The 11,522-nt window shown below is 33.9% G+C and overlaps 1 protein-coding gene across 1 annotated transcript; it reads left to right on the top strand.

The window, feature by feature from the left end:
* The first annotated feature begins 318 nt into the window (after window positions 1–318).
* LOC114330009 (junctional adhesion molecule C-like) lies at window positions 319–10,401 on the top strand. Its single transcript, XM_028279303.2, has 4 exons — window positions 319–715; window positions 5,333–5,464; window positions 8,805–8,916; window positions 10,091–10,401. Exons 1-4 carry the CDS (start codon window positions 452–454, stop codon window positions 10,264–10,266), a joined length of 684 nt encoding a protein of 227 aa, XP_028135104.1. The 5' UTR covers window positions 319–451; the 3' UTR covers window positions 10,267–10,401.
* Window positions 10,402–11,522: the final 1,121 nt, after the last annotated feature.

Consider the following 11,522-nt stretch of genomic DNA (forward strand, 5'->3'; position numbering starts at 1 on the left):
CCCTGTCCTGTCTGTATGGGTGGACCTGTACATTTGAAAATATTTTTAAAATTTTTCATAGCTTTTACGACAAATGAGTAAGTGAACTTCCTCGCACTAATGCTGCACCCTGTATACTAAAAAAATGTTTTTCCACAATAATTAATTAAAACGCATTAGTCCGTTTACATCCATTATACCTAAATACATTTTACATTGCGTATCCAATACCTGGATCCTGGATTTCGTAAAATCTGAGAGGAGCGTCCAGTGACGTAGCGATACTAATTTTACAATTGAAAATCATGACGTCGTCGTGGCACGCGTTTCTGAAATCAGGACACACTTTGACTTTGATCAGTTGCAGCGACACCCTTGAAACGCTTTTCATTCGCTTTCAAACAATTTCACTTTACATTAAGAAAATCATACATTTTCTGTGCGTTGATGTTAGTTTTAAAAATATTAGAACATGTTGAAAATATCTCTGATTATTTTTGTGTGTGTCCTCTTACGTAAATGTATCGGGAGCGTGAATAGATCTGAATATTTTTTCCAGGAAGTGCCTGTTGGGGAAACTGCAGTATTAAAATGTAAAAGTAGTGATCATGATTACAATTTTGACTCTTGGATTTTGGATAATAATGTGATAATAGATAATAGTAGTATAGCTAACCCTAGGTTTGATAATAAAACGTTTTCTTTGGAACCTGTTACAGGAAACTTAACTATTCGGGTAAGTAGGTATTATCTGATATATTTAACTATCTAATCTAAATAATCAGACTTAAACGCCCATTCCTGGGCATAAGTCTCCCCTGGTAATCTCCATTGGTCTCTATTCTGGGTGATCTCCATCCAGTCCTTTCCAGTTCTCTTAAGGTCATCCGTCCATCTCATCTGTGGTCTTTCTCTTTTTCTTTTCTGTTCCCATGGTCGCCAGCGTAGAATTTGCTTATTCCATCTTTCATCTTTTTGCCGCAGAGTGTGACCGGCGAAGATCCATTTCAGTTTTGCTACCTGTCTTCATGCATCGTTAATATTTGTTTCTTCTCTGATCCATGAGATTCTTTTCCTGTCTTTAAGACCTATACCCAGCATCTGTCTTTCCATTGCTCTTTGTGTTTTGGTTATCCTGTCGATATTCTCCTTTGTAAAAGTCCATGTTTGTGATAGCCTTATGTGATAACTGGTAATATGCACTGGTTGAATACTTTCGCTCGCATATATTGAGGGTACTTTTAATTTTTTAGATTAATATTATAGTTTACCAAATGATGCCCATGCTAATCTAGTTCTTCTTTTTATTTCTTCTGTTTGATTGTCCCTGTTCAGCTTTATTATCTGTTCTAAGTATATGCATTCTGCCACCTGCTCTAATTTATTCTTTGACTACTATTTCTAATTTGTCTTCTTGGCTTGTCATAATCTTGGTTTTACTACTTATAGTTGTTTATATTTAGACCCACCTCTGTCGCTTTTCGTTTTAGTTTCTCAACCATTTTTTTTTGTAATATATGTATATTTAACTACCAGAAATAAAATATCGGATTTCTCTTATACTTAAAATGTAATAAAAAGTTTTCTTTTCTTTAAACGTTACTAAGATGCTAACTAGTCTATCTTCGTTTTGGGATAAACTCCTTGTTTTAGTCTCATATATCAAAAGTCTTTTAAAGTTAAGCTTTACTGCACGTTTTAGGTTTTTATTTCATAGATGTTTTTAAAAGCTATCATCATCTCTACCGCATTTACTATTGTCTTCCATTGGTTCCGATCCTGTGGTACTATTTCCCATGGTCACACTTTCATCTTCTCCAGGTCTTCTCTGACTGCATCTTTCCACCTTTTTCTAGGCCGTCCTGTCGGTCTTCTACAGTCTGGTCTTTCCCAAAACACATTTTTAATCAGTTTGTCGTCATCACTCCATACCACAGTACCACGTAGCCTGCCCATCTTAGTCTATTGGCTTTTATGTATCTCAAGATGTTTCCCTGCCCGAAGAGTGTCTCTAATTTCTTGAATATAATATCATTTGTCACACTGTCGCTGCAACGACCATATCTAACTCCCAGGATTTTGCGTTCCCATAACAATAGTTTATTGATTTCTTTCTTTCTCAATATCCATGTTTCACCTCCGTATGTTACCGCTGGTCATATTATTATTGTGTACATTTGGATTTTAGCACGTCTTGATAGAAGCTTTGACCTCATTAGATGTTAAACGGCAGAGAAAGATTTATTCCCCGCCAGTATTCGTATTTCAACATCCCGTGCTCCTCTGTTGTCACTGGTAATTGTTGTTCCTAGGTATTTGAATTCTTTGACCACCTCAAAATTATGATTGCTTATGGTAATGTTTTGTCTTATTAGCTATCGTTCCTTTCTCCTGTACACCCTCAATCTCTTTTTTCTATAATTTACAAAGCAAACAGACGACGAATAAAGCAGACGAAAGAGATTCTACAATAGGTTGTCACCTTTCGTCCATTCGTCTAGGCAAAAATTCGTCGTTGATTCCGTGTCTTCACAATATGAGTAAACTATGAAAACGAATGACAATTTATGTTTCACCCTCTTACGGATCTTAAGAGAGGCTATAATGAGCTACCCTCTACGACTCTGAGACGGTAAAATGTATAATAAGAGGATGATGATCATCTCTGAACAGAAATGAAATATAAACTGTCTTTCAAGAATTCTTTGACTTGCTCAAAGGTATTGTTGTTAATTTGGTTTGTCTGTGGAACATTTTGAAGGTTTTTAGTAACCAAAATTTGATTTTCCCTCGTTTACAAGTCCTAGTTGATTTGCCACATTTGTAAACTTTGTAAAACTGTAAATAAATGATTTAAAAGACTAATAATGAAATATTAATAATCTATTAATATTAACAAAAACATTTTGATTTATAATTTTTTTACATGTAATTGGAGAATATCCTTGGCTGCTAATAGCAGACATGACTTTATTGATTTTATTGCTTCGTTTATTATAATGTTATGATTTGCTTTATATTAATTGTGGTATTTTGATTGTTTAAATGGTTTGATGTAAACATATATTACGTAACTATCTCACTAATAAAGATGCACTATATTCAAATAAGTATGTATCTGCCTTTGCCCACAACACATTCTATAGACAGAAATCGAAAAAATCTTCTTTGCTAAGAATGACATAGGTTTACTAAATCTTAATAGTTATTTGTGAAACAGTTCGTGAAGTATGCTTTTTGCGAAGGCACGCGATATTTAGAGCACGAGCGACAGCGGCGCGAGTGCTATACATCGCGTAAGTTCGCAAAAAGTACTTCACGCACAGATTCATACAATATTTTATCTACTCTACCATAAACAAATAAAAAAACTGCAACTCTTCGTCACTGGAATTTATTTCTATTCTACAATTCTTGAACTTTGACATTTTAAAATTGTAACTTCTTTCAAACCACATAATTCTCAAAACTTTTGTCGTAATTTATTGCTCATTATGTCATCACCATGACAACGCGAAAGTTATAGTACCTATATTGGAGTAGTATAGTAGTTGGAGGAGGAGCGGAGCGACGACTCCAATTATTGTCTGAGATCGGTTACCCTTAACTTAACGTTCGACATGCTTATAACGTTTTTTGCACGATTGATACCATTATAAATTATAAAATTAAACATTTTCGTCATATTGACTATGAATGAAACTATCATTCATTTTATCAAGATAGATACTTTGGTTGTTAGGTAGTAACTAGGGTGCATAACAACAATGGAGAATTGAGTTTTTATTTAGTTGTCAATAAGTTTAAGTACAATTTTGATTATTATAAATTAAAATATGAGCGAAAGTGAATTTGAAGAAATTGAACGGGCTTGGGAAGAAGGGTGTTCCGCAATTATTCTAATACTAGTAATACTACTAATGTATGCGATTCTGCAGGAGTTTCTGTTAGAAGTGAAACCACAGCCCAAACAAGTGGGATTTCATTAAATAATTTAACAAATTGTAGCATAAGTTTCAATATTAATAAATAATTCGTTAGTTTTCTTTATTCTTTCAAAAAATAAATTAAAATTAAGAGATTTTTTAACTCGACGGTAAGTGAATTACTTATCGTCGAGTTGGAGTACTTACCGTCGAGTTGGATTACTTACCGTCGAGTTGCTAGTAAATGTCACCTACTGACGTAAAATCTGTCACGGTAAACAGTCAAAAATGATCAATCGTGCAAAAAGGATATTTAATTATATGAAAGTGTGTCAAAAACAGTGCGAAAAAGTAAGTTCCCTTTAAAATACATTGTTACTTCACGCACACTTTAAACACTTCACGCACTGCTATCTCTAATGACAGTTTTCACAAACTAAAAACTTACACATAATATGACAGGGTAGATAAAAATAGTTACGTTTGTTATTTCCTGTCAGTAAATTTTCAATAATAACATGTCTATATCGTTTCAATACTAACATGGCCTCAATACGCCTAAGCCTCAACTTTAAGAAGACAAAATGGATGCTGATAAGCAAAAACCTGCTTGACAGTTACGGATAAACAACATACTAATTGACCACGACCATGTAGAATCTTATCCTTACCTTGACACCAACGTAAATGCAAAATGGGAACAGGGCACAGAAATTAAGGCGAGAATAGAACGAGTGTATAAGCAATGATTTGCCCTTCCCCTAAAACTACGTCTATTTAAATGCTACATGTTTCCGATCTTACTATATGGTGTGGAGTGTGGAGGCCTGGACGCTGACAGAGACGCTCACGAAAAAACTAGGAGCATTCGAAATGTGGGCGTACCGACGCATTGTTAGTATATCCTGGACCGAACATATCACTACATATATAGGTAATCCACAGAATCGAAAAAGAGAAAGGAGTCGTGAGCGCAATTAAACAAAAAAAAACTCGAATATTAATTTAGGCCACATATTGAGACACGATAAGTACCGTCTAGTGCAACCGTACCGTCTCGGTCTTGTCTGGGTACACGGACTCCCACATGAAATCCTACCCCAATCAATGCAGGCCAGCGTGAGGCGCTCTATTCCCGCTATCTTTAGTGACTTATCTTCGATCTGTAATTGCTTGCTTGAGCGCCGAGTTCCCGCTCTGGGTTACGTCCAGTTCGGTGACTCGACGCTCGAGGAACAGAAAACTCTCTATAGACAGTTTTCTTAGACGTTCAGAAATCCTTCGACCAAGTGTGTAAGGCTGAAATGTATTATGTATCTCAGCACTTGTAAAAAGTCATTATGAAGGTGTAAAATTAAGGAAAGAAAATAATTCATATGTATGTACGAGTATACATAAAATCTCATTCGTTTTAATTGATATTTTAGACTATATCAAAGGAACAAGAAGGACTCTATGCATGTATTTCTAGAAATGCTGCAACAGGTGAGAGACGAGTGGAAAGAATCAAAGTAATTGTAGACCAAGACTGGGAAGATGTATATGAACATGATTCAAACGTAAGTTAAGATTAATTTATTATCATCATCATCCAACCAATTTACGTTCACTGCTGGACATAGGTCTTCCCCAATTGTTTCCACACTTCACGGTTTTGTGCTGATTGTTGTCAGTTTTTACAAATCCGCCTGATATCATCTGTCCATCGTGTAGGCGACCTTCCTCTACCGCGTTTATCTTCTCTTAGTCTCCATTCCATTAGCTTTCGCGTCCATCTTGAATCCTTTAGCCTGGTTCCATTTGAGCTGGTGACACGTTCTATAATATTTGTGATACCGGTTCTTTGTATGAGATCTTCATTTCTTATTTTATCCCGTAGGGTTACACCCAGCACGGATCTTTCCATATGCCTTTGAGCAACCCTTATTTTCGACGCTATTGCCTTGGTTAGAGTTAGTGTCTCTGCTCCATATGTCATTACCGGTAGCACACATTGTTCAAATACTCGTTTAAACTAATTAGTCCAGAAAGCCACTGCGCATCCGCTAGGAAAAATATTCTAATTCGGATTTTTTGCACAATCTTACTGAAAAAGGACTCCTTTTAACAAATTTGCATGTTGCCAGGACCAAAAGGTGGTCAAAAATGTTTTAAACGTTTTTTTTTGTTTTTTTCCTAAAATTATTTTTTTTTGCATAGAACAAATTTTTTTTAGGTTTTTTGGATCATTCCAAACAGAAAAGGTCTTTAGTGACTTTTCTCTAAAGTTGTTAGTTTTTGACATATAAGCGATTAAAAATTGAAAAATTGCGAAATCGGCCATTTTTAACCCTCAAAAACTATGTGAAAAACTGAAAATATGAATGTTGCCAAGGTAGGTAGATATTCTTTAAACATCGATTGATGAAATCCCGAAGAGTTTTTTGCAATACAATATCAAAAACCCCTTTGTTTTTTAATTGCCAATCAAGCGTGCGCGACACTATTTTCCACCGTTACATGTGTATTGGTACAAATGAAAGGAATAAATTCGTTATTTCGTAAACCGATGACCTTAAGGAAAAATCCCAAAACAGGTCGGTTTTCATTTTTAAGTTATGATATTGTGGCATATATAGTATACTAGTGACGTCATCCATCTGGGCGTGATGACGTAATCGATGATTTTTTAAATGAGGCCCTTGAGGGTTAAAAATGGCCGATTTCGCAATTTTTCAATTTTTAATCGCTTATATGTCAAAAACTATCAACTTTAGAGAAAAGTCACTAAAGACCTTTTCTGTTTGGAATGATCCAAAAAGCCTAAAAAAAATTGTTCCATGCAAAAAAAATAATTTTAGGAAAGAAACAAAAAGAATGTGTGTGTACTTTGTACGCACGTAAGAAGTTATACTTCTATTATATGATTATATGATTATATGATTATAAACAAAATTAATATACTTTTTATTTATATTTTATTTAAATATTAAATTAATTTATACTTAATACTTCTCAAACATTTTTATTAAAACAGTGCCAAAAATTAAAATAATAAAAAAATAAAACACACACAAACACATTAAAAATGCCACAAATGATTTCTGAACATTAATTGTCGGAAAATTTTTTAACTAAATACGTATTTTCTGAAAATAAAATTATATAATAAATATACTTACAATCATAAAATGTATAAAAAAAATAAAAGTTTCTATTGGGATTCGAACCAACTTACCACGCGGCTGGTATTTGCGTTGTATTGGGATTCACCCGCATTAAAACTGCGCTACAGACACAGCTTGTCATTATGTGCGAAGATCGTCTAACTAAACAGATTAACCTTTTGACATTTTTAACTTATGTAAATCAAATTATTTTGATTTTGAATTGAAATGATTTAGAATTGAAAAAATACAACAAAACATAGGGTAAGAAGACAATATATTAGGTGAATATTAAGGTGTAAAATAAAAGTATTACATACTACTTATGTATTTTGGTAGGTTCAAGGTAGGTATCGGAGCCCGTATAACGACTAATAAATTTCGCAATCAATTGCGTCGTGCGAAGTGGCTATGTTCAAATATCATAACAAAATTTGATCAACTATTTATAAAACACTTACCAGTGAAAGATTATTTAGCTTTGAATAAGCGAGATCTGCGGCACTCATACTAGGCACAGTTTGATGAGCTTTCACATTGGCATGCAACAATCATCTCTTCTATGTAAATAAGTCCAAAAATATAATATGAAAACTATTTAAAAAGGCAGTATAACCATTAACTAACTTTTTGTTTGTTGTTTCTCTTCCTACAAATTTTAAAACGCAACAAGCATACATTATAACCAAACCATGCACAGTCCCACAGCTGTGCCACAGCTGCCATATTGGATAATTTTTGTCATGTCATTTGAACATCCAATCAGAACAAAGTTATAATGCGCATGCGCCCGGTCGCTAGGTTTTCCCATATAAAATTTCACCGTCATTACGCCCGTAAAGAAGTATAACTTCAAAAAAAAAACGTTTAAAAAATTTTTGACCCACTTTTGGTCCTGGCAACATGCAAATTTGTTAAAAGGGGTCCTTTTTGAGTAAGATTGTGCAAAAAATCCGAATTAGAATATTTTTCCTAGCGGATGCGGTGTGGCTTTCTGGACTAAATCGGTATACTGCTTCTAAATATGTCTCTCAGCGCTGGTATTTTTCATTTCGCATGATGTGACCCAGATACGCCGTTTTCCTTTTCTTGATGGTTTCGAAAAGTTAGCGTTCTTGATTGATTCTTTTAAGGACATCTACATTTGCGACTTTCGCCGTCCATGGTATCTTTAGGATACAGCGATAAAGCCACATTTCGAAAGCTTCCAATCTGTTTATATCCTTCGTTTTGAGTGCCCAGTCCAACGTTAGTAGCACTAGCCATACATAGCATTAGTAAACCTTAGTCTTAGTTGAATATTGAACTCTGAACCTTCCTGAGTTTTAAGGAAGCTTGTCGAGCTTGCTCAATGCGACATTTTACTTACCTGTCCGATGCTCAGTTTTCAAAAAGCCACGTTCCCAGGTATTTAAATTTGCTCACTCTTTCAATGGACTTGGTATTCAGTGTTTATGGTGGAGTTTTAAGTGCATCCAAGTTTCTGGAGATGATCATGAATTTGATCTTTTTGGTATTAATCTCTAATCCCATTCGCTTGCTTTATTCTTCGATTATAGTGACAAGTTGCTGAAGATCGACTATGTTGATTATCCCATCTCTGCATCTTCGAAAGTCTCTTGAAATATGGCTTCCGAATAAATATTAAATAAAAGAGGGGAAGTACACATCCCTGTCGAACACCCCTTCTTATATGTATGGGTTTAGATATAGAATTGCCCAGTTTTAATTGTGCCGTTTGATATTTTTTCAGATTAACCTAATAAGGGTGTTAATCATAGTTGCGACATTAGTTCTTGTTGCTATTGGAGGCTATGTCATTTTTAGAATGTGGAGAGAACGATATTATTACCCAAGTTATTTAGGTAAGTACCTTTATGAAGAGTAGCCTTATCTTGTATTTTAATTGTCATGACAATTATACTAGGGAAGAATAATGGAGTATTTTCCCGTTGCTTTCTCCATCGCAGTCTAAAATCCATTAAAAGTGTTAGTATCTAATAATAGACCAACCATCAGAGTAGGGTATGCGAAAGGACATTTTGTGCTTCAAAAGTATTTTCAGTCCTCCATATTTTGATAACAGAATGTATTTCCAAGTTTTAGGTCATTAGTTACACAGAATTGTATCATCTTTTTACCGTTTCTGTTCTCAACTTTTTCCCCATACTGCCCAACACTTCCAAGTCCCTTGTTGATGTCATTTCCAACTCTTGCATTTCAATCCCCCATAAGAATTATGTTAGCACTATCTTCACTAACTTCGTCTAACGCTGTTTGGAGTTCACTATAAAATTGAGTCATTTTCGGTTCTTCTGTGCCCTCGACTGGCGCATATATTTGTATTATGCTAATTATCTCCTCTAATTTTAGACTTAACTAATTATTCGAAAGTTTATATCTTGGTATTTCACAACTCTTTTGCTTAAATCATCCTTGATTATAAAGCCCACTCCCTCTTTTGCTCTTTCCATTTCTTGTACCTCTGAGTAGAAAAGATTATAACCATCGTCATATCTCATATTTCCTTTTCCTTTTTTCTTCGTTTCACTCAGTCCTAGAATGTCAATTCCATATGCTGTCATTTCCTCTGTCGATTCGACTTCTTTACCATAAAAACTTGTGATATTTCAAGTACCTTTTAATGTTATTTCCTTTGAATTATTTCCATTGCCCTTTTTCATTTTCGTTGTCGTATTTATCTTTGTAGTTTTTGGTGCCTGCTAGTTCTTATTGCTTTTGGTATCTGCTGTATTTCGCTTCCTGGGGATCTTTCACTCTATTTTCTCCCTTTTGTCTTCTGTTCCTCTGCTCCATTACCAGATTGGCTATCCCCATTTTTATTTTTATAATCCAATTGTTCCGGGGTACCTACATATTATTATATATTTCTCCATCTATTTTTAGCACGTTATAGTTTAGGTAGGTACCTACGCTAAACCTGTGTTTTAATTTTTTCAAAATTCATTTATATTCGTCTACTAATATCACTAACACATAGTCTTAATTGGTCTTTATTAAGATTTTTTTTAATTTCAGGTCATGAAGACGAAAGCGAAAGCATTGAAGAAATCTATAGGTCCCCAACAACTTCTGGGCTAAACCGTTCTAGAAGTCCTCGAAGAATAATTTTAGAAAGAACTATTTCGCACCCTATAGATGGAGATTCAGTCAGTACTGATTTTAAAAGTATCCTGGAAAGGACTAATAGTTAAACTGAAATTATTTATTTGACTTAGATACCTATTTAAAATATTTTTGTGAAGTTGTTTATTTATCAAAAAATATTTAATGTTTAGTATTAGCATGGAAATTTTTTAGTAATATTGTTAATAAATCTAGTTTTTTTATTTCTCTATACTCTAATGCTAACCAACACATTACAACTTTAGTGTAACGTAATAATATACGTACCAAAAAAAAGTTTATTAATGGCAAGCTGAAAATTTGTTAATAGCTTAACGGTGTCTAGTCGGACAAACTTTAATGAATGAGAACATTGGAAGATGGGAAGCTTTAATTGTTCCTACCAACCTGCTAGTTTTCACAATCATAAAGGGCCTAGCCGGGTAAGATGGTGAAAAGTGCCACCCCCCCCTCGATTTAAATTCCATATAGGCCACTTTTTAGCACATATAGAGGAACTCACTTTCTGAAATTTTTAGCCCCCTAGGTGGTCACGTGACCTCCCTAGAGCCTAATTAGGCATTTTATGTTATTATTTTTTATCTCAGCCGCATCTAGAGCTAGCCAAAAACTTTATTTAAAAAAATTGTAAGTTTCAAAAAGATCTATATGAAAAATTTTTTTTTTATTTTTTGGCGGGAAATTCGAATTTTTAGAAAAATTTTAAACTTTTAAATAACTCTGAAAAAAAAACTAAGACACTCGCTTTCACGAAAATCAATTATAATATCTATTTTTGCACAATCTTTCAAGCTGAATTTTTTCAGATTTTTAAAATTGGTGAAACGTATCTTTAAAAATAAAAAACCGCGTTTTTTCGGTTTTTTTTTTTTCGTTTTTTGATATAATTTTATACATATTTTTCAAAAAAGGTAACACTGTCACTAGAATAGGTAAAAACTGAAAAATAATTGGGGTTTGTTTAATAAAAATTTTTTGTAACGCCATCGATTTTCAAGATACAGGGCGTTGAAGAAAACAAAATTTTACACATTTTTTACGATTTTGCTGAAACTACTGGCAACATTGTAATAAAACTTGGCGGGATTTAAGAGGTAGTTATTGTGCATGTTTTGACATACAATTAAGGATTTGATATTCATCATTGGCGCGCATAGGGGTAATGGTCTGAACTTTTTAAAGAATAAAGATAGTACGCCACTGACATATTTCAAATTAACAATGGTTTTTGAATTTCTCGTTCAATTTGTGACAAAAAATGTATCTTCTTATTTTTTCATCCGACGCGCCATTTTTATTCAAAAAATAAAAGATCTTAACCCTT

The sequence above is a fragment of the Diabrotica virgifera genome, chromosome 5 (assembly GCF_917563875.1).
Source record: "Diabrotica virgifera virgifera chromosome 5, PGI_DIABVI_V3a".
NCBI lineage: Eukaryota > Metazoa > Arthropoda > Insecta > Coleoptera > Chrysomelidae > Diabrotica > Diabrotica virgifera.

What these genes read in the sequence shown, in the direction of transcription:
- LOC114330009 (XM_028279303.2), top strand. Translation starts at nt 452, where the DNA reads ATGTTGAAAATATCTCTGATTATTTTTGTGTGTGTCCTCTTACGTAAA. An exon ending in TATATGAACATGATTCAAAC is followed by an intron (nt 5,465 to 8,804) that starts GTAAGTTAAGAT and finishes ATATTTTTTCAG; the next exon opens with ATTAACCTAATAAGGGTGTT. An exon ending in TTATTACCCAAGTTATTTAG is followed by an intron (nt 8,917 to 10,090) that starts GTAAGTACCTTT and finishes TTTTAATTTCAG; the next exon opens with GTCATGAAGACGAAAGCGAA.